At 36.1% G+C, this 24506-nt stretch overlaps 1 protein-coding gene across 3 annotated transcripts in view; it reads left to right on the plus strand.

The window, feature by feature from the left end:
• Positions 1 to 24506, plus strand: part of PLCE1 (phospholipase C epsilon 1) — a 163928-nt gene that overhangs the window by 25206 nt on the left and 114216 nt on the right. For all 3 annotated transcript variants that reach the window (XM_055720516.1, XM_055720515.1, XM_055720517.1), the window contains exon 2: positions 1583 to 3189. In XM_055720516.1, coding sequence (XP_055576491.1) covers positions 2002 to 3189 — 1188 coding nt within the window. In that variant the 5' untranslated portion in view covers positions 1583 to 2001. The remainder of the gene's footprint in view (positions 1 to 1582; positions 3190 to 24506) is intronic.

Consider the following 24506-nt stretch of genomic DNA (forward strand, 5'->3'; position numbering starts at 1 on the left):
AATATTAAATTGCATTCTCTTTTTCCTTGCATTTATAGTAGCTACTGAAGAAAGGATGCTGTTCAGTGACTAGGAAACTTTAAAGCCATGTATTTTTAGCAAAATGTAACTTTTCTTAAATTTGTTTTTATTTTCTGATGAACACCACTACCCCACCGCCCCACCCCCTGAAAAACTGTACATTTAGTTATACTTTTGCATTTCATTTTGTGAAAAAATAGCATATCAAATACCCTGTTAACTAAAGAGTGTGGTTTACCTTTTGATTTGTGCCAGACTGCTTTTGGATGGAGATTAGCAATCAGTAAAAATGAAAGCTGACACTCTGAAGTGGATTAAAATAAAATTGTTAATCACAGTTACTGAGAATCAAAATATATTTTACACTTCAAATTACTTTCATTATTAAGCTTTCCTGATGTTATCCCTGACGTCATTCCTAGTTGTTTTATCAACTACAGATGATTTAACTATTATGCTTAGCTAAACTGCATGAACTGAAGAAGGTAGTTCTTTCTGCTTATGTGGGTAGTGCCTGAGTCAACATTTAATTGATCAATTCAGTAGTCAAATTATTGTACCTAGCCAGTGATTTGCCTCAGTTATGTGATACGTTTTGCTACTGGTTTCAAAGTTAGGGGTTTTTTTTTTTTCTTGCTTCTATTGAATTTAGACTGTTTTAATAAACTTAGGCCTTAATATAACTTTCTGCATTTTCCACATTTTTAATAATACATGTAACGTTTTTAAACATTACATGTGATAAATTGAAACGTAAATGTATATTTGTTTAATTTTAATTTTCCGTGATTTATCTGAGCGTGTATCTTTTATTCTTCTATTTCCTTTGCTGAGCTATTTTCCGATTCCAAGATTTACTTCTACCATGCGATTTGCAGGAAAGAAACTGAGAATTAATGGCAACAGTGAAGGGCAGGTTAGCTTTTTATTTTAAGGCATACGAGTAAAGGGGTCAGAAAGGTTACTGGTAATATTTCAGTCTTTTACACTACTCTGCTTTCGTGCTTTTTTTCAGTTGTAAACTTCTGGCAAAAATACAGTGTTCTTCATGATTTCATGGCAACAATGTAAATTTTAACAAAAACAAAACTCACGTAACAACACCAGAGCAATTGTGGTTGTGGTAAGAGGTCAGTTCGTAACAGAAAAAACCCAAAAAATAGTTTTAAAAGACAGTGTAGGTTTAAAAATTATTTTGTTCTTCAAAAGATTTTAACTTATCCTGGCTATAAGTCAGGAAAATTATAGAAAATACATTTCTTTTTTTCTCTTTATATATATCCTCTATGTTCAATTTCAGTGTTACAGCTTCAGTAAAATTAGTTTTCTGCAGTCATGGAGGTTTCCATAGTAAAGTGAAGACAGCTGTTTAGATACATAAACCACAACTTTGATTTCCCCAAATTCTAAAGTGAGACTTTAAGAGAGATTTAAATGTGTATTTTGGAATTCTCTAGATCTCAGTATAATTAATTTCTGTTGTTTTGTGTTTCTGTTGTAGAGGTGGATTTTGTGCCATAATTCTGTTCACTATATATATATATATTTCTTTTCTTTACAGAAAACCAACATTTTCGATGCCCTATGGGGAGATGCATCTTTGACATGGGTAATATGTTTGGTCATCTTCTACAACCTGAGGCAACAGTGTATGTGCTACATATGACAGAAGAATTAATTGTGGGAAGAGACAAGCCGAATGGCTACGTCACATAAGAAGCTGGTTTAAAAATGTTTGTATTTCATGCCAGTAATCCAAGGTTGGGAAAGCCTAGGAGCCCAACAGCCAAAAAATTTACTTTTTTTTAAAACCCGGTTCAAAAAGAACAAGTAGTCAGTGAATAGTTTGCCATGTGTTCTCTGATTATTTAGCACTGAGTGTTTCATTACACTGAAATCATGGTGTGAGGATAGGTAGACGTGTGCCCCCTCACCCCCTCCATCCCCAACACACATCTAGCAACTAGAGATTGTGTCAAGATGACCTCTGAGGAGATGACAGCATCTGTTCTCATCCCTGTGGTACAGGGTAAAGTGATACCTGCTCAGTCAGCTGGAGATGAAAATACTGAAAATGCTTTGGACACTAGTGTTATAAAAAGACATACTGCCAGTCCGGGAAGGCAAACCACACACGCGCTCTCATACTTACACAGACTTGAAGAAGAAAGTCTTCAGGGCTCAGTGCCCAAAATATTCTCTCTGGCAAAAGAAAAACTGACTAATGACAACAGTAACAAAAAATTCTGGGAGAAGAACAGTTCCATCCCTGATTCAGTGGAATTTCTTAATATTAACTGTAACATTGTACAGAAAAACTACAAGAGCAATACCCCATGCAGTCAGTTGTATAAATCTTGTGATCCTTTAGCAGGAGGAGAGGCATGCCTGGGAACTGGAATTCCTGTTTCACTGGAAAGAGCCATGCTTGCTGAAATTCAGTTGAAAATGAATGGACCTTCGTTAAGAACCCAGACAGCAGTAAATAAGAATGACAGCAATGATACTGATCAAGTGGCCTTTTTTCACTTTCATTGTGCTAGTGAAAGGAATATCTCAAGGGCTTTGTGCAGTTTACACAACAGCTTCATTTTGGATGACTGCTTGCAGGCAGTAAGTGTTGGCGATGGTAACACCACTGGTTCCCCAGCTTGCACTTGCAGATTAATGGAGTTGACAAATAATTGTGAGAATGAAAATGGGCAGCAGTTGTTTGAAGATGCTTTAAGGGATAAGTATTTATGTCTGGAGAGAGCACCACGAAGGGTTAAAGTGGTATGCTCAGGTCACAACATCTGTGGAAATAACTTTACTGGAAGAATGCCCTCAAAGCCATTTCTGAGCCACTTTGAAGACTGTAATGATAACTGTGAAGAGGAGATGGAAGAGGATTTTTTTAGAACCAAAAAGGAACGTTCTACTTTATTAGTAAGACGTTTCTGTAAAAATGATAAAGAGGTTAAAAAATCAGTTTATACTGGAACTAGAGCAATTGTTAGGACTTTACCTTCAGGGCACATAGGAACTGTTGCCTGGAATTATGTTGAGCAAAGGAGAAACAACAGTGGCTTGAAGCTCTCTAGGATTACAACAGAACAGCTAACTATAATTCAGTCCTTAATGAGATGGGAATTTAATTCCTTTCTTGGGAAGTCTTTATGGTATGAGGTAAGCTTTCATAGTGTTGTTGTTTTGTTATTTTGGTTTTTTTGGTAAAAGTTTTGATAACCCTATAACCTTTTCATTCAAAACAAACTCCAAACCTTTGACTAGTAAACATTTAGTAACACTGAATAATATATTTCATTTAACAACATTGAATCTTCTGTTGAACGCAGCTTTTTAGAAGAATGTGTTGTCATCTTTGAAATTCATTTTGGTTTAAAATGGCATGGGCTAAAATGTATGATTTTATATCTGTATAAATTTATGCATACATATGTGTATACACATCTATAGGCACATATTTATATATAGATGTATGTATAAATTTGTATCTATTATTTATGTATTAGAATGTAATATGTCTATATACAGATACAGAAATATATACACTTTTAATAGGTATTAATGTTTTGAATAGGAAATTTATATAATATGCATTTATATTTATGCATATATATGTAAAATAGACATATATATAATAGATATACATAGTTGACTATATATATGGCACATGTGTATATAAACATTTAATGGATATATTAATGATATAATAATTCCATGGGATATGTTGTATAAAATGGTAAGTGGCAGTATTAGATCACAGTGAAAAATTTTGTTGCACTGAGAAAGAAAGCATAGTATTTTCCCCAAGTTACGTTGCTAATTCTTCTACATCTGCAAATAATAAAAAAAGTATTAGTTGAATAATGTATATTAATGTGCTGATATTGCCCTTATTTGTATTCTCTTAAATTAGATAATAAGGAAAAGTCTAAGTTTAGAATGAAAACATGAATGCATAAATTATTTTAAGAAAGCCATCACATATCCTTAAGAAATTATTTTAAGCAGTAAAAGATTTTCTGTAATGGTAGAAATTAAGTAGTTGTTGATGGAATCTCTAGAAGATTTTGACCCCTGATTGTCAAGGCTTCAGCTGAAGTATTACTACTGGGAAAGAAAGGCCAGCAGAATGATCGCAGCAAGAGAAACTCTTCAAGAAGAGTAAGAGAAGAGTTTTACTGAGCTTAGCAAAAAATGAAGGTGTGATTTTTCTCTGTTTAAATGTGTGAGTAAGCTCTAGGGAAGGGAAAATAACCAAGGTAGAGTGTGGTCAGATAAGCTATGTTTATAAACTTGTCCTGAATAAATCTAGGTTGAAAACAGGAAAAAATTTCTAGCAGCTAGTGTTCAGACTCTGCAACAGTTGAGATCAACAGGACTGAAATAGAGGAAAACTTACTTGTACAGAATCACAGAATCATTTAGGTTGGAAAAGACCTTTACGATCATAGAGTCCAGCTGTAAAATTGATGAAATGAATTATATAAAATTTTGTCAGTGATAACAGAAGAGTGGACTTGGTGGAGCAGGGGCTCAATGACAATTGTGCCCTCCAGTAATACCCTCATGTCCTAGAAACTAGTATTTTTTCCACTTAAATAATTGATTGAAGAGTTCTATGAACATGTGTATGTCAGGTTTCTGTTACAGAGGTTTGTAGTGCTGTTTGTTCCTGTGATATTCACTATCCTAATCAGTGGAACTACAGCACATGTGCTGCATGATCACGTTCCCATGAAGGGATGAACATGAGCCATGCATTTACCTAACACGATACCTGCTCAGTACATTTGTATTTTCATGACAGGCTTTTTTTGGGGGAGAAGGGAGAATGTTTTGTAGCTGAGGTCTAGCATAATTTTCATTTATATAGGTCTGAAAAGGAAAAGATGTATTTAGGTTACTTCATGGGGCATTTCCAGTTTGACTTGAGTTCCTTAGGTTTTAACACGCATGCCTGTTTTACCACTTTCCACCACTGCTGCATAATACTGAATGTATAGCGTTTTGGGGTGTGAGTGCTTTAGTTTGAAGGACTTTTTTGTGTAGTGTGTATAGAAAATCAGAAATAAATGTAATAAGTACTCCCTGAATAATTATTTAAATAGGAAAAGTTCTGTCTACAAGTGAACAAAAGATACAGACGCAGTAAAACCTTCTGTGTAATTACCATGTGCAGAATGTTTTCTCATGGTCAGAAAAAGCTTAAAACTGCCTGAATTTAAGTCTTTCTTCTTCCAAATGGTGACTACAAGTATTTTTTCTTCTTATTGATTTTTTTTAATGTATAATATACATCAAGCATTCATAGCATTATTTTTCTGCTATTTTAGTGTCAAATACTATTTTTGCATTAATATCGCTATGTGCTTATGGCTTATATTATTATTATAGATGGTTTTTACACAGCCATAGAAATCAACAGGTCCACATATTTGTCACATCCACTGAGTTAAACATATGCATTTGGTTAAAATAATTTAATGAATTATGAGCACTTGTAGGAAGCTTTCATGCTAATAATCAAAGGAAGAAGGAGAAAGTACTAAATGAATGTGGTAATTTGTTCTTTCTTTCCCCTTATCTCACCCTTTGAGCATGCATTCTGTTTGGAACAGCTAAGTGAACAGTAGTTCTGTTCTTCAAGGGGAAAAAAAGTTGGAGAAATTAAGTTTTCATAGCAGTACTGGTGTAACATGGAACAATAGAGACCTTTATGTTTTAAGTAGGAAAATGTGGGTCTGATTTGTGCCTATCCCTTACATAAAAATTCTAGTGCTAGTAAAGGAAAGGCACTGAACTTTTGTCTTGCCGCATAATTTTTTATTTTTTCCTGCAGAGGAAGGTGGGACTGAGGCTTTGCATTATACAGAAAATACATGAAATTATATATTTTTTTAATGTAGTATATGATTATTTTCTATAGATATTTTATGTGCACATTTAGGCTCCTCTGCTCTGGATTTAATGTATGTGTTGTATGAAGAGAGAAGATTTTAAAGTTGAATATTTTTTCTAATTCTGCATGTAAATCTTGCAGCTGCATACAGTGCAGTACTTACCCTTATCAGATGTGTGTATGTAACATGATTGTTTTATCTGCTCATGAGAAATTTGCTTGTCCATGTTGGAACAGTTCAAGTCCTTCACATTAGTACTTATTAAAGATGTTGCAAATGCAAAGAATTTGCCATAGAAATAAATAATGAGGGTGTAAGCTTTGGTGTTGGCTTTACTTCAGCTCAGCTGCATCATATTAGCAATCTGACTAATGACAAAAGTCAGTTTCTGGAATCACTGAAGCATCTGTGTCTGTGAGATGTTATTTAATAGTGCTGAAGTACACTTCTGTTTTTTCCTGATGTGGTGGTTGTGGTAATGTACTATAACAAATGTAGCCAGGTCCACCACTGACTTAAGATAATACATTTGAGCAGCTCACTAGACAGCCATGGGGCGATTCTCTCAATCCAGGTAAGTGACCTCATGATCTCCAGGTGACAGCTGCAACAACATCGTTGCAATGCATAATAGCTGAATTCTTTAGTTAAACTTATTTTGTAGGTGCCAGTACCATCTTTGCTGTGTCATTACATTCCTGATGCTGGTAGTTTGAGCTTTAAGAAGGAAGAATTCTGCTGGCTTGCTTAACTGCTCAGATAGAAGTTAGCACACTAATATGTCTTCCGCTCTCCATAAGGTGCTACTGAAATGCCAAACACTAATAAGGCAACAATTAAAAAAAGCTTAATTGCCCCCACACGTGTTTCCAGGTAGAATAATGATTTTATTATAGATTTCCTTGTAGGAGTGTTTCATAGTTAATTTAATGATTTAGTATACTAGTTCAGCATTTGTTAGCATCAGGTATTTTTTCCATGGTGTTTTTATGATTTATGTGTCAAATAAATGTAATGAAGGATTTTTGATTATGCATGGCTAATATGAGGAATCTTGTATTAAGATTTTTTTATTTTCATGAAGTTGAGCCTATAGTCAGCTGGTGGCGTCTGTTAAGGAGTTAAAGAGACAAAAAGGTGTGGAGGTAAAAAAATTTCCTATCCTGTTTTATTAATGTAGTATCTAAAATAATCATCTTGGATAATAAAGAAACAGAGGCAGGCACAAGTAGTTCCCTGTTTAATAGATAGTATTTGAATCTTGTTTTGGTTTAGAATTTATTATTAGTTTCTAATAAATATGAACATTTTGTAAATGCTAATTTTTGTTCTGAACCTATAGAGAGCTTGGTTTCCTCCCCTTGCTGCCCTGCTCGCCACCAGAGGTGTGTCAGTAACTTTAGTCAGTGTCATTGCACGCTCTTCTGGCATTTCTGAAAGTATAGACAGATTGAGTATTTCGCTGTCCGTCATGGAAATAACGCCTGGTTTGACTGTTTCAACAACCAGTTGCACTAACTAAATACAGGAGCACTTCATGTGAAATGCGAACATGTTTATGAACAAGGGAAGTGTTAGCAATGCTGTATGTTCAGAAGAACATTTTTTGGTTGCTTTTCTTGGGTGTCAGGTCAATATTTCCTTGTCAATATTTTGTCAGAATGAATAAAAAAAATAACCCTCTTTGTTATCTAGTAGTGTCTTGGAAGATACCCAATGTATTCAAAACATAATTTATGTAATGAAGATGCCTATGTTGATTCTTAAGAAGTGAAACAAAATCTTGAAAGCATCTGACTTGCGCTCTGTTCTAATGAAAACAATAAGAAGCCTAAGAGTCCTTGTGGATGCCCTGTGTTTCACTCCGATGACTGATCTGATTTAGTAGAACAGATGCAAAGCTTGTTGGAGTGGCCACATGAAATCACCTGGGAATAACGGTCTCATTAGTGAAATTATTCTGCCAAACTCTGTGAGATTCACAACCCACTAAGCAGTCTAAAAAATAAAACTTTTATAGGCTTTCACTTCTTGGTTCTTTTTGTTTCCATAGAAATTGCAGGTCTAGATTTGCTGTGATACCATCTTTTTGTTAGAATTACGTGATTTTTCACACAGTTTTTCCTTCTTGCTCCCTATTTATAAAGATGGGATTCTTTAAATGGACTTTTAGTGTCTTCCCTCACAGTTTTGCATTCTTACCTAAAATGTAGCACTGCTCTTTATGCTAAAGTTTATGCTATACTTCTATTTTTATTAAAAAAAAAAAAAAAGAGAGATGGTTTTGATTCTATATTGTGGATTGCAGACAGATTCGGGGTTTGAGATCGTTTTTGTGTTTCCATTTTGAAATAAAATTTCTGGTCCAATGTACAGAACAGAATTTACAGGACAGAAATCACAGGAAAATAAAGCAAATAATCTCCAAGTGGTTGACATTCTGCTCCAACTGTGCATGAGTATTTTGCCTGTTACTAATGTTATCATGTTTTTAGATGTAAAGTTTTATATTAATATGTTAACGTAGTTAGTAGGTAAACATGGGCTGTTGTTTGTTCTACCTGAACTCTGTGTTTCTTGTTTTTTTGCTTAAGAGTTGCAGTCTTCTGTTTTGAACAAAAAAGTTTGTGAGCAAAATTGACTATTTGGAAGAAAATCAGGGAAATGAAAGAGAAGCCAAATAGGCATGAAATTATGTTTTCCCTTCAGTAAGTGCTGTACAAATAAATTGAACTTTGTTAAATGAAGCTCTATACTTGTATTTGCTTTGGGTTAAGTTACTCCAGTTTTAAAGCCTAGCTTTAAAAATAGAAAATTTACCCTCTGTCTGTGGTAGTATTCAGTTTTATTACCATAAGGTGTGATAGAGTTAGAGATAAATCTCTTAATAGTTGGTATTATTTTGTAGTTGCCTTATAGCTTTAACAATTTAGGGCCAAATTATGAACAATAAGTTTTAGCTGTGAGCAAACTTAGGTATTTGGAGCCAATAGTGTGGGAGTCTTGGCAAGAGCAATGTATTATGCCTTCAGTTTTTCCACATTTTCTGACTTTCCTTCTAGTGACTGGTCATTAACTGTAAAGAAGCATGAAGATCTGTTTTAGAAAATCTCCCTGCAGCACATTAAAAAGTTCATTTTAGAGTGTTAGAGTTGGATACTCTTCTAAATTCTTTCTCAGCTGAAACTAAGTTATCTTCATTACCTGTATGAACTGTTGAAGAGTTTGGGTTGTTTATGCTGTTATGAGTGAATAAAAAAATGTGCTGTATAAAGATTCCGCTGTTGGTGAGTGAATAATTAAAATCTGAATTTATGAGATTTCATATACATTTTAATTTATCTTGCTTTTCTACAGTTTTTCAGGATCTTTTAAAAGGAAAATTTTCTAAAGCAGAATAAGCTTGGACAATAATTGGTAGGCATGTATCTTATGAAACTTAAAGAAGGATCTACAGGAAAAATCTGTATTGTAAAATTAGACCTGTCACAGTATCTAAGGCATCCTCCTTGAGATGTGAGGTGATTTGGTTTCTCTGTGAAAAGTGATTTGATATAGTGCGGTTATGATCTGGTCACATAATTTTGCTTGAAAATACAGACTGGTGACAGCTTAAAAGAAGGAATAACAGTTGAACATAATACAGCTGTTAGGTACTGTCCAAGTACATATAAGCTGGAGTATCAGGGGACCGGGGAGAGCTCTGAGGGTACTCCCACACCGACCAAAGCTAATTACATCAGTGCAGCAGTTGGAAGCGGTGTGACTCAGGGCAGTGTGACAGCATACAGCTTTCATCAGGAATGTCGGAAGTGGGGCAGCACTGGAAACATAAACATTCAGCCCTGGCGTTTGTAACCACTTTTTTTTTTTTTTTAATTCTTCTAATAATTTCACTAGAAAATTACATCGTTAGAAGCTGTTACTTAACTGCAAAACACTTATTTCAGGCAGTGCTCATATTGTCCTGCAAATTGTGTGAAAGTATCATTTTTTTTGATATCTTGAACTGTAACCAGATATAATAGAGGTTGAATACTTACTTTTGAGATGCACTCATCAGTGCCCTAGCTGAGTATGAGAGAAAAAAATATGTTGGATTGGCTTGTAATCATTCTTTCTTATGGATAATGTTTTTGTCTTCCCATTTTTATGAAGTTCAGAAGACTCACTCTGTCTCTGGAATAACATTTATTGTAAAAACTTAAGATTTCCTTAATGTAGCAAATACTCAAAGCTAGATAAATACAGATAAGTTTGCTGTCAGTATGGAAAGACGCAACAGTAATGAGAAAGTTTGTTTTTATCTTGAAATCAGCATGTGCATTTGTTGTAGGACTCTGAATAATCTAATCAGCTCTTGTGAAAATATATTATTTTTTTTCCCCTTAGCTTTTCCAGTAACTGGTGATGCCTGTTGACTGTTGCTGCCATTTGGGCTTTGAATCCACAGTAAAATAATGTGAACTTCTTTTAAGATGATTAAAAGTGATTCTTATTCATGATTATTTTACTCTCCTGACACTGTAAAAATTGTTTTCAAGAAATCCCAACAGATACAGACCTTCATTAGTAAAGTGTGGGCAAAATGAAGATGTATTATTAGCTGCTCTAATTTCATGTTGCTGCAGTCTTAGTTCTTAAAGTGTTTAAGAATTCCCTTCAGGTATTAGAGAATGGGTGAAATCCTGGTCATGCTGTAATCTATTTAACATCTCCTATTGAGATAATGTTGTTTGGAGGGAGGAGAAAAAAAGTTTGTGCAAAATAGAGCTATGGGCTTCATGGGAACCATAATTTTACGTGAAATGTTTAAATGTTTTAATAGACATATGCCACACTTATAGTTTTAAAGTAAAAATATTGTCTATGTAAGTATGTATAATGCATTGTAAAATAATTCAGGTGGGATCATTAACTTGACATATAAAACTTCCTTCAGTACCCTTCAGTTGCACATGCTGTTATTTACTGTTTGTCTTACCACGCTGCTCGAAAGCCCTACTTGTGGGCTGGAATCGGTTGTCCTGTCCTTGCTGTTTTACAAACAAGTAATGATCTCATCTGTTCTAGACTTAGAGGCAGTTAGTTGTTAGTGAGCTCACTCAGGTTTTGGAGAAGATAAAACATCTCCCAAACACACTCTGTATGCTGTGGCTAAGTTTTCTTTTATCTCAGAAGGCTTAGTAGCTGTGTGCTGCACTGTAGTCTGCAGAATAGAGTTCCCCTCCTCCCTGGAAAAAGGGAAACATTTTCTTACCAGTTCCAACTGTTAATATTTGGGAATTCTAGAGTTAATGCATAAGAGCAAAAAAAAAAAAAAAGAACAGTTTTCTTTTTAATGTGTGTAGCAAATCACACTGAAATACTTCTAGGCTGAATAAAGGTCTGGATGATAATTCTGAATAATCTACCTTTCAGCAAAAATGTAGGAATGTAGCTGAGTTGTGGAGAATTGTTCTAAATGTGATTGTGACTTGGATCAAGAAAAAGGCCCCTGAGAGAAAACTGTGATCAGTCTTCTCTGTTTGAGATTAGGAATTTATCTTGAGTAAATTTGCAGACGTAGAGCATCATGCTACAGACTTGAGGCTGTTATAGTTCTGACCCTGTGCATATGTAAGATATTTTATATAAGCATATTGTGGTTGCCATGAGAACCCAAACATTGGACTTCCTGTCTGTTGTCTACAGTGTTGGAATTTCATTAGGTGGGTTGTGCATGTAAATTTAGATATTTTAAAGGAAAGAAATAGTCTCATGAACATTCAGAATATTTCCCTTTTATGCAATTAACTTTTAATCTGTCTTACCTACCTGTCCATTTGAAATTTACCTTACTTAAAATACAGTCAGGGAGAACTACAGGAGTGCAGAATCTTTTGCTGTGTGAACATTTCATTGTCATCTAATGATTTGCCATCAGCATAAAGGAAGCTTTGGTCTAATTAACACCAAGTCACTCAACAGGTTGAGGCTATCAACAAGCATGAAATATAACATGGATCATATTTAAAACAGCAGTGTTTTAATATTTGTATTCTCTGGCAGTCCAGAAATAGAGGAGTTTTGTTTCTTTTTTTTCCCCCGCTAACCAACAGATAGATTGGAGATGGACTTTTATAATAATTTGAATGCTGCTTTTGAGCAACAAAGTTGTTCAGGGCTTCACCTTTAGTAGGCATTTGTGAATCATGGCATAGTGTTTCTTTGCCATTGATTTTGAAAAACTGCAAGTCCAGCCTTTATAAATGATGATCAGTTTTGAGTGTGGTGGTTTTTTTGTTGTTTTTTTTTTTGGACACATTTCTCATACTTTAGCTTTGACCAGCTGTTTCCTGTTTTTCCTCCCAGTGGTTCAGCAGCTGAGGAGATAAATGCATCAATGGTTTATTCCAGATTTAAAATTACCTTTATAAAATGAAAGAAAACTAAAATAAGTTGGACACCATTACAAGTAAAGTTATGGTGAAATTCAGAAGAAGAAGTATTGTTTGCTGTACCTAGATGCCTCAGATTATAAAGCTTTTGCTACACAGGGAGCTTATTTGATACAGGAAAATTAATCCAGTATCGGAAACACCAGGGTGAAGCTTTATGTGGGGAATTTGGGTGTGTGTGACAGAATTTTTCAAGCAGTTCCAAGTTTTTGTGTTCATATGAGAGTATTTTGATTTATCTGATCTATGATCTACATAATGACCTGGCCATTGCATCATACTTGTCCTGTTCAACCTCCTCCCGAGTTTTTGGACTGATTTGTTTAGAGGATATGTTCAGTTTTGTAATTCTGTGAACTATTTTGGAATTTTAGAACTGAGTTTGTGTATGTATTCTTGCAGATTAAAGCAGGGTAGGGTAGATTTACAGGGGAAGATGGGGAAGAGTTGGTATATTACCTGTCAGGCCTGGCTTGTGCCTTGCACTTTGCTTCTTTTTGCTCATGAGGAACTTTACCCCACATTGACACAGGTAGCAGCTGCATTTTGTCCTGGCTTCAGACATCTATCTTCAGGTCCTTTACATGAGTTATTTAATAACCCAGAAGGTGTTTATGTAGAGAGTGATGAAAATATTGCCCTCTTGTCTTCAGAACTGAGGTCGTCACCATCTAGGACTGTGGGAGGATCACTTGTTGCCCCATTTTTTTGTCCTGGTGTAGCAGGCTGTTCTGTGGCATTCAGCATCACCCGTTACTTGCTCTGCTTTAGACCCCGCTGTGACCTAAGTGGTCATTTATATTTACATTTAGTCAGCACCTTCTGGCAGGACAGAAAAGCAGACAGTCAGAGATGGTTGATAGTATGACGGTCGAGTCCCATGGCCAGTGATCCTCCCTAGACTGAGGATTTGAATGTTCCTTGCCTCTTGGGTCACTGAGTTTCTTACCACCAAGTAGCAGAGGAAGAGCTGGGGCTTTGTCTGTGGTCTGGAGCTGTGGAAGGTCCCAGCTCCAGAACCTTAGAGCATGCATTTGCTCCCCTGGACACTGTGCTGTATCCCTCAACTATTTTTTATCTTTACCCATTTATAGGCCTTATCCCACACCATTTTTAGGGCCCTGCAGACTTCTATAAATGCCAGCCTTAATAACGTTTACCTCTGGGAACTGTCCAGCTGTTGCCATTTGAAAAAGACTCACCCCTGTGGCTTGCTGTCTTCGTTCCCTGTGGCTTTTCCAGGCTCCTTGTCTCCAGGTTCCTTGTGGCAGATTACTCCCAAGATCTGCTTTCGCTTTCTAGGCTTCCTGACCTTGAAATTCTCCATGGGGATTCTCATTAAATTCTGTGAGGGGGAGTTGGGGGGAGTGTTGTGTCTTCCTCCCCTTGAAAACTGTTTTTTCATAACTCCTCCTAACTAATTTGCCTCTTTTTACTTCGAGCCTGTCAGCAGCTGCCTGTTCTTGTTCCCTAGAGCCATATTTGAAGTTACCCTCAGCTTGCTTACTGTTCCTAGGTGGTCTTTATGGAGCCTCCTTTATCCTTCGGTCTTTTATATAGAGAAAAGACTTCCCAATATATTTTCCTTTAGTTGTCTACTACTAGATAATAATTTTGCATAGTATTTACAGTCTACTCTGCAGCCAAGTCTAATAGTTAAGGCTGAGGTTCCTTCTTCATGCAACTGTGGGGTCTTAATGGGCACTGCTGCTTCTATTAGCCCTACGTCTGTCCAGCTGCTTTCAGCTCATACAAATTGACATGTGGCATCATTACCATTCATAGCTATTACATTTTGGTTTTAGCCTTTTTTGGTCGTCTTCCTTTCCATGTTCTTTTGGGGGATTATTTTTTTTTTCCTGTGAAGGTTGGTAAACTGCATCTAACCTTCACATTGGATGGTTGATATGCATGCACATGGTTGTACTATTATACTTTTAGACTGAAACTGGCTTTCCAAAGGAGCTGGTGTTTTTGGCTAAAGTTAAATGTCCATTTCATTGAACTATCATAGAGAATAGTACAATTGTAACTTTTTTGCTACTGTATTCATCAGGAAAAAGGAAGTATTTGCTAATTAGTATTTATATTAGGCATTAATGACCAGATTCCTCTGATCCTTGCTTAATTTAAATTTTTCCACTCTGCAAAGAAACACAAGGAAATCCACAGCCAAGATGAAAGGAGATTCACAGGATATACCCATGTGGTTGTGACTCAGTGCATCCAAGAGAACAAAAAATGAAAAAAAATCTTTTTCATTAAGTAAAAGAAGTGGAAATTGATTTAGCAGTACTGTGCAGAATTTGCTAATGAGATATGAAAGGTAGTTTACTGAAAGAGCTAATGAAAAGGAGCCAGTGTTCTATGAAAAACTTGGAAGGAAAATAAAAGAGATAGTTGACAAAGAGTCCCTTGAGTTTGGGGACTTTAAAAATGTAGAGCCAAAAAGAACAACAAAATCTTATTTCCAAACCTAACCAGAACTAAAGGGTTTGTTTTTCTGTGGAACCAAGACATATGTAAAGCAGTGCTAGTAATATCATGATGGTTATGTACAAAGGTTGCACTTTCAAGTAGAAATATGCAGGAAATTAATAGCATTTAGAGAGAGATCATTAGTCATCCTTCAATTTCTAAACTGTTATGAACTGAGGCACTCTGGCAAGGCTTGGTGTGGCAAGGCTCTGTAGTTGGGCTATTTTGCTAGCTTCTTGGGTTTTTAATTAGATGGTGTTTTATAGTTTGGTTTTTTTTCCCAGGAATATTTCTGCTATGGAACATATCTGATGAAAATAACATGCTTTTTTAAAATTTGTTGTTAGTTTTAAAAATTCAGATCTGCAGGCAGAGTTATTGAGTCTTAGGTTTGATAAAAATCCAGTTTCAAATTCTTACCTGGGCAACAAATGAAATTAAATAATGAAATGGAATGAAATTAATTTTGGAAAGCTTAGAATAACAGAGTTTCTTAGAAGACTTAAGATGAGGCATATCAGAAAATTCAACACTCCTCTTGGTATCTTGAGTCTCCGTGCTTTCCGGAGACATTTGGACTTCCACCTCTCTCCTAGAGGAGGGGCAGAGCTCCCAAATTTATCTTGCTCGTATCTTGCCGTTATCATGGTAGCAGCACTACTTAGCATGTGCACATGCAAGAAGAGTTGTTTGGTTGCTTAAGTGGGATTTGTGGATCATTAATGGTATGTGCACTACAGCTTGGAAACCCATGGCTGAGTTAGGATTTGTCTGGATCAAATTTTGTAGTCTTTGACTGAGATGAGATTGTTTCATGTTCTGTTGATAAATGTTATGTTGCCCCATATCTGAGACAATGTAGACCGTAAGTTGGTTTTGTTTTTTGGAGAACAGAAGAAAAGTTGACATTAACTTATTTTTTAAAATTATATTTAAAATGAAAAGCCTCATAAGCACTGTATCATCATCTTGTAGTCTAACTAATGCCTGTGTCCCAGTCATGTCCATATTATCCTGTTCCATTGCCTGTCTCTCGTCTGCCCTACAGCCTGCAGTATAGATAACTTCAGATTTTAAACTGCTGCCTTTTTCGCTATGGTTCTCTTGTCAGGCATGCTTGTTTCTTTCAGCATTGTGAGTGCCTGAGGGTGTTGAAGCCCAGGGTCCAGCCCCACTAAAGCTGTGGTTTGCTGAAACCTTGCTGACCTGGGCAGGATTATCTCGGGGACTTGCACACCCTCCACATCTGCTATTTTATGTCCAGATTTGAAGGGGGGCGGGGAGAGGAAACGCTATTCCTCCTATTACCATAACGGAGCAGCGTATCTCATTAGGCTTGTCCTGAATCACATCCTAGAGCTTCTGTCTGTGTTCCTTGTGCCTGTGTTAGCTTCTGCTGCTTGGGAGGGAATCCCACAGCTGTAGCAGGGATCTGAAGCAGCTGCAGCTGCTAGGTGAGCAGGGGCTAGATGGCACACAGCATGCCTGCAGAATAGTAAAACAAGTTCAAATTTTCCAGATATTTATTTTGAAAAAAAGCCTTGCTATGTTGTTAGGCCAAAATGTTAAGACACTGAAGCGTTTAAGACCCCTTAAGACTGGGAAAAAACTTCTTAATGAATTTTCAAGGTTACCATTGTGGGAAAAGAAATAATTTGGGAGGTGTATTTGTCTAGAATAGATCAATCTTTATTGTGTAACATTCAAAACCATATTCATTTTCTTCTAGCTAGTTGCTTCATTATGATTTTTTTCCCAAGAAGAAAGGTCCATAAAATTAAAAATAGATTAAGCACTGATGTGTTATTAACTGGAAATTTGAAACCACTCTTTTTGTAAGATGAGAGTGTGTTGTTGCCACTGTACATTCTGCAGTTTTAAGTTTTGTAACTTTCTAGTTTTTAATGTGTGTAAGCAAGCACCTGATATCAGTTTTTCTCTAGCACAAAACATATACTTACTGAAGAATGTTATTTTATTTTCTCTGTCATCTGGTTTTCTGTAGTTAGAGGATCTCCTTATTAGTATGCCTATTAACACATGTGGTCCAGCTGTTGATCCTCTGCATTTATTAAGACAAGACCTAGGGAAGAATGAAAGGTGTAAAAGAAATTCCGTGTTTCTTGCCTGAGTCAAGTTTGATCATAGGACTTGCATGGATCAGATGGCTGTAGAACCATGAGACTTTGTAGATCCCTGGTTCAAAGACTGGCCTGTTTGTTAATTTTTGCAAGTTGCTACTGTCCAACCAGCTGTTGACGTGATGGATGTCTAATATGGTGCCTTTTGTCTTAGCTGAATATCGTCGACAGATGCAAATGATCTGACTGATGTCAGTCAAAGAAAGCATGGAGGTTTGAACTAGTCTTGATCAGAGCTGATCCCCCAAAACCGGAAAGAGATGATGTGAGAAATAAGTGGTGCTTCGTTTATACAGTAATTCTCATTGTACTTTTTTTGAAGTAGAATTCACACTTTCAGGTACTATTCAGAAAAAGTTATAGCCAAAATTTTTAAATACAGGCATTGAAATTAGACACCAAAAATTCATTATTAGTCTACTGGATAAACCTATCATGGTTGTAGAGACGGTGAACACCTTGTACTTCTCATAATCAGACCAGCAACATTTAGAAGTCTTGGAGATTTACAGGCTTGATTTTTAGGAGTCCAATTTGAAAATTTTAGCCTTAATTCCACTGAAACGCTCTCTGAAAGTGTTGACAAGGTTCCTTTCTGTTTGATTGCAATTTCCATATAACTATCATCACTGATTTCCAGTTAGACCTGCTTTACATACATATGTGCACACGCATACATATATATTCAGGTAATAAGTAACTGGGAATATCTAATAATGATAAAATCTTTGTCTTCCTGCAGTCCTTTTGACAATATAACTTCATTAGAGAACCTGGGCAAACTATAGTGGTAGAACAATCCTTATACTATATTTATGCTGACCCAAATCTCTGCAAGGATAGTTTTACAGGTATAACTTTCCTGGTAGAACTGTACTAGCATCTCCTTGCGAGGAGAGAAAAGGCTAAGGTTTCAAAACAGTTTTTAGATGGCTATAGGTATTGTAAGTGTGGAAATTCATTCATTTTTTTTGTACCCTGATGACAGCATATATTTGTTCACTTGTTGAAACTGAATAAATTCTAAACTGTTAGTGGAATTTGTACATTAGAAGAAAAAGAAACAGGGAAAGTCTTGATCACCATGTCACTGAAGTTTGACTGTATTTGGAGCAAAATGTGAGGCATATGCCATCTGGTGGATATAATTATTCTTACAGTTGTATTGGTAATTTGACATATTTACAAGCAGCTTCTATTAACATTTTAAATCCATTTCTGTTTTGTGCTGCATTATCACTTTTAATTGGCCTTGGTGGATATTTCTTTAGTCAGGAGTAAAAGGGGGGAAAAATTTTGAAAATTGAATTCAAGACAAAATGGAATTCCAAACTTGGCTTTGGTGTATACTTAGTGAACTGGATGCTTGGAAGAAAACCCCCAAAATCCAAATGTAAATGTAACCATTTTCCCCACTTCCAATATTAATTTTAAAGGTTTAAAAATGTGTGCCAGTTAGTCAAAGAGATTCTCTGACACACCTTTCTCAAGCCTTTGCCTTATTGCAGACTATGATCTGTTTGACGTGGTCTTTGCAGGAAGACTGGATATTGCTCTGCAGCTGCACCGATGTGGCAGGTGAAGACTGGATTAGCTTTTCAGAGCCTGTGGGCTCATGTTGTACAGCAGCTTTCAGGTTCCTTTCCTGCAGGTCAGAATTGCTTTTTGCCAGCTGTTTGGGGCACAGTTTCATCAAGTACCATTTTGCTTTAAAAATGTTAGATTGCTAGTAGATGTGAATGTAGAAGTAACTTGGGTATTTTAAAAACCTAGGTTAGGCAGATACAGTAAAGATTGTGGCCAATATTAAGTATTTTCCTTTTCACACAATGGTGCATGGGTGCATGATTTCAGGATAGTGTGGGATAACAAGTGAAGCAGTCAATCAGTGTGTTGATTCTGCTAAGAGAATTTCTACGGGTTTTTTTGTTTTCTTTCTTTGCTTTTTCAGTGGACATGGAGGAATCTAACATCCTGTTATTTACTAAAGACTGATACTGCAACTCCCTCACTTTTTCTTTAGACTGATCAAACCAAATATATTAAATTTACTTTTTCTAAACTTTTAGCATATTAGAAAAGAATTTAAAAAGTACTTCATAATGTCTTTCATGCTGCTATTTACTACAGATTGGACCAGATAAGAGCAAGCTTGTGCTTACAGTCTGAAAAGGAATTAATTGTTCTTATACATTGTAATCAATGCATGTGTGAAATGGAATTGTCATCACCATGTTATGTCATTGTTCCATTAGGTAGTGTAATGGCAAGGAGAGAGCTGAAATGTAACACAGTGGAAAAAACAGGTAATGCTATTGCTTCCACATGCTCCTGATTTCACAGAGCTAGCTCAGGTATCTGCACTGTGCTGCACCATGTTCTCAGCTCTGAAGGTTTATTAGTTCAGTCATGGTGCACAAACAAGGTGGAGATTTAATTGGACAAGGAAACATTCATGGTTTGTTTTATAACTGGAAGTAACTGGCTGCTTTAGGAGTATTTAAAAAGATTATTCCTGACAGTAAATTTACTTACAGTAGATTCAACAGACTTAGTATATGTGACTCCAAACTTGATGGCTGTTATTCTTCTTGTAACTAATTTATTTTTCAACATTCCAAGATAAATAATGTTTAAAACTCCAGAAGAACAAGTGTTCACATTATTTGCAAAAATTACAGTTGAAATGTTTTTGCACTGTAGTATAACAGCTTCTTTCTGAACTAAGCAGCTTTGGAACTTTCCCTTGTTGAATATTTCACGAAGGAGCAGCATGTAAAAGCTCAGCCCCCTTTTAACTGTTTCACTGGTCAGGAAGCACATATTCCGTGGAGCACTGCTAAAATGGCTACAGGTTTATACCTCTTCACATGGTCCTATATTCTTTCAGAAGCATATGTATGCTACATTGGGAGTAAATTATCCGGGTTGTGCTGTGCATCTTACTGCATCAAATTTATGCTATGTATCAAACTTATAAAACGTTTTATATAATTATTTACCCTCAAAAACCACACAGCACTTCAAAAGGTTCAACGAGTACTGGTGTCTAAAGTTGCTTTGAAAAGATCCTTTCCTGTCAATTTTTTAAGCATTTTCCACATACTGCTGTTGTCTTCCCATGAAATTCTGAATGACTTCTACCATATTATATCAACAAAATTTTCCCAAACTGATAAGAGTGATGGTCAGCCAAAGGAGAAACATAAGTGAATTCTGGCCCAAAACAGGCCAAGGGGCTGTGTGTAGATATGTTTTCCTAATGTTTGGTGGGGAGGGGAAGTGTTTTTATGGTATTTAAAAAGTATTCAAGGTTCCCTTCAGGCAATTTGTGGTGAAGCCCTCCTCCACTTCCTTTGAAAGACTGGGCAGAAATTCTGTTTTCATTTCCAACTTAAGAGCACAGTTAGGGAGGCAGGTCTTTTTCCACTCTATGGAACCAAGCAGAAGAGTTAGGTCTTTCACAGGTTTTATCATGTCATGTAGGTCATCTGGTCTAGATCCCACTGTTTATTTAGAATAATTAAGATCCATGATGTATACGTCAAATCTTACTTTTCTGAGATTCCCCCCTGCTTTACCAGCTTGAGAATCCTCACAAAATGCTTTAAAGTTGGGGTTTGGTGTTTTGCTGACTTTCTTCTACAAACCTGACAGAACAATCTTTCCCTGAGGTGAGTTTGCCCATCATGGAGCCAACCTCCCTGGCTTTTTGTGCTTATATGGCTTGAACAGAGAGGGTATTTTCTCTCGGATAGTCTTACGTCATGACAGTTATGTTTATATGAATATAAACAAAAAGAAGATTTACTCTGAGCAAATTATCTGAATAGAAATGATTTATTCGTTTTGCTTTGGTTTTTTGCTTAAAATGTCCTCTGTGTTCACATATATGTATAACAAACTTATTAAAAATCTGTACTTATGAAAAAGTTGCTCTTGGCAAAATGATGAAAAGAAGCATTTTTTTCATGTAAGGAACAGTGCAAACACTAAATAAGACCGTGTAAAAAAAATTTAAAATTAATTCATTTTTTGTTCAGTTTTCACTGCTGTGCCTTTCAAACATGTTTAGGCTTGAAAGTCAAAACGTTTACAAAAAGTTACTCAAGCCTCAATATAGCCTGTCAATTTCAAAAAACATTGCAATATCACTCCTTAAAGTCTTCACTACAGATTTTTGAATTTTGGATATCAGATTCCTTGTTGGAAAAACCTGAGTGCCCATTTTACTTTCTACTAATTGAATAAGATTTTGGGCAAAGCATTTTTGCTTGTTTGTGCCATTGTCATGGCTATAGAAAACAATTTTCCTACCAGTAGGTGGAATCAGATGAAAATCTTAACTATTATACGCAGCGTGTAGCTGTGTTTTCTGATCTGACCAAAATAAATCATTTGAGTAGCTCCAGTTTTGAAGTTCACAAATAATAGCAGCTTAGTAAAAACCACATACTTGGAGGAATACAAATTAGGTTGATAGAAAGTTAGCATTTATATTTAAGAATATTATGGCTTTGATACTGGTTCCCTATGTGCACTTTTGGAGAGTACCCTTGGATGGATAAAAAATGTTCTATCACTGTATGCTGTTTTCCACTGTCAGACTGTAAAACTTCCTCCTAGATACCTTCTTATAGTCTTGTTCTGGTATTTTTGCATTGTCTGAGTGCAATAAAATCCTGTAAAACTGTAGTAATAGCATGTATTGATTTTGGGGTATAGTTTTCCCTCCTCCTGCGTATTTTGAAAAGTAAGATAAAAGTTCACCTACCCAGTACTAGTAGAATTTTTCAAAAATCTTTAGAAATTAGGAAATAAACAGGAAAGAAAAATGTTAGGATCTTTAGTGATGGATTTTTCTGGCAAGGCTTTAATGTGGACATTCTGGTTGGTCTTTGTCAGGCAGAAAAAGTACAAGCTAGGCTTCAGTTTGTTTGTCTGAATTAGTCTAAAATGGTCTCCTGAATTTTTGTCTTCCTTCCTTCCTTCTTACCAGTAATTTTATGAGCTGGAGAGTTCCCATTTATGTTCTTGGAGGAAATAATTTTTCATGGGAATGTGTTTCTCCTTTCACCAAGAAGAAGCTTTCCAGGGATGGTTGGGATCAAATCATACAGAATATTTGTGACAAAAAGTGTAAGTTACTGTAGTTCAAAACGTAGCTCACACCTTCTCAGTGAAAGGACTGCAGTAGTTAATATATTGCAAATGCATGTCTTGCTACAGACACAAGTTCCAAAATGTCTACGAAGCTAAAGCCCTTTGGCGCAGAGCTACACAGACAAATGTAGTGAAAGGTATGTGGGAGAACTTGTTACACCAGAGTTTTTCTGCTTTGGGACAGACTTGACAAGCAGACCAAGGAGGGTATGTTGGGTGTTGTAGGTATGTGCTCTCTCCAGTTCCATTCATACAGAGAACTAAAAAGCTAATGAGATACGTATTTAATGATCTGTAGGAAATACAGCTTTTTCTTCCGTGCCATAGCACAATTTTTCTGCTCTTTGAAGTGTCAAAGGAGGTCACTGTGAAATTAAACCTATTTTAGAATTGACTGGCTCTTAATTAAGAAGTCATATAGTCTTCTGCAGAGATGGTTCTCTTTGGAAGGAGAGCAAAGCTGAGTAATAGTGCACCTTCACCTTTCTGTTAGGAAAATCCTATAGGTGGGGAGAATGTGATCTTCTGCAAAAGCAGGTCACACCATTTATGCCTCGTGCTGGCACAATAAACTCTAAACTGTCATTCCTCAGGCATTTTGCAGTGGTTTGTTTACCTAAAGTTCCTTGACATTATTGAGAAAACATAGCTTTTCTTCTTTGGACTGGAAGAACAACAAATAACAAAAAAGCTGTTGATGTGGGTTGGAGGGAACAATGTTGTTCATCTGTAGGATTCCACAGATGAGTGGAATCTCTTGTAAATCTTACGCTATTAGTTCCATATGTTGTGGCACTGAAAAATACAGGAAAAGTGTATTTGACAGGAAAAAAGCATTTGGTTTTCTTGCTAACCCTGCGCTAAGACAAAGAGAGCAAGGATGTCTTACTGGTGCCTGACTCCTGACTGGTTTAGGTGTATGAACAGTTACCTTGTGTCCTACATCATTGGAACTCCTTGGAGTTCCTGATAAGATCTCAGAAACAGCTCAAGCCTGAAAAGTTAAAGGGACGTAGACTTGTCAGCCTCCTTCTCCCAGTCTTTCCTTTTGTGTGTGTGTGTGTGTAGGAACTTCAGGGTTCTGTGAATTTAGTTGGATCAGTAAGCCTGTTGGTGTAGAAAAGAATGTGTTCAGGACCATAGGGGCATGATGATCTTAAATTCAACTGATAGAGAGCATTACCAAACTATAAATGGAATTTAGATAGTGTTTTGTTCTTCTGCACAAATCTAAGTCCCCAAAGAGGAAGGAGAATTTAATTGTTTATCTGCCAGAAGTGCACTTAAATTGTGTTTTAACAAATCTGTTAGGTTTTTGTTTTGTCGGGACTGCCAAGAACAGATTGGCTGTCTTGAAGTATTTCTTTGCATAGTGGATCATGCTGCACATTAAAGAAGCTTAAAAGAGTAAAGCAGTTTCTGTGCTAGATGGTATCAGGGTTCACGCTGCTGGGATAATGATGTGGTCATAGGCACTTAGAGTGAAGATTTTATTACGAACTCCAGAAGTTAGGGATTTTCAGTTCAAATTATATCTTTCATTCAGGTATTTTGTACAGATTTTCAAAGGGCACTCTTGCAGCGGTTATAAAGTAGTGGCCATGATAGAATGTGAACCTTAGCAGTGTATAATTTATAGGTAAAGCTAAAGATTTTAGAGGTGCTTTGCTAAATCCATGGCATGTTTTTAACCCATTATTTATTACTTTAGTTGTGTTTCCTATCAATTACCTTTTTTCAAAACCATTTTCCTATGAATAATTACTGTCGTCTTTAAAATGTCCATAGACTTGTAAATTTCGTTACTTTATGAACTAAATGACTATGGATGTTTACCAACAAACTTCAAATTTATCCTGGAATAAATTCTCTTGTAGTTAAGAAAAGCAATTAAAACTGCATAGCTGGACTTTATTATATTTCCCCTAATTATCTTAATTCAGAACGGTTGTTATTCCCCTAGTTTACAGTTTAAATAGAAGCTGCCACTGGGACTGGAATGATTCTAGTAAAGATGGGCGGGCATCTTTTCATTAGTATCTCCCATGTGAAAGTGGGGCTACCCATTATAAAGAAAGTGGTTTCAATGAAATGAAAGAACAAATTTGTCATGTAAGATGTTGATTTTTTTAAATATAAGCAGGTAGAACATCTGTAGACATTTCTCTCTGTTTCCAGTAAAACATTTGGCAGGCCGGCTAAGGAAGAATAGCTGGTTTTTGTAACTTGCAGTTGCAAGACATGTATAATGATAGGGGATTTCTTTGAGGAGCTAATCTGTGCGGCAAACCTCAGCATGGCTGAAGTATATCCAGCATGTTTTCTGTGGGAGAGGTATCTTTAAATATTTATGT

Source organism: Falco cherrug, chromosome 9 (genome assembly GCF_023634085.1).
Source record: "Falco cherrug isolate bFalChe1 chromosome 9, bFalChe1.pri, whole genome shotgun sequence".
NCBI classification, from domain to species: domain Eukaryota; kingdom Metazoa; phylum Chordata; class Aves; order Falconiformes; family Falconidae; genus Falco; species Falco cherrug.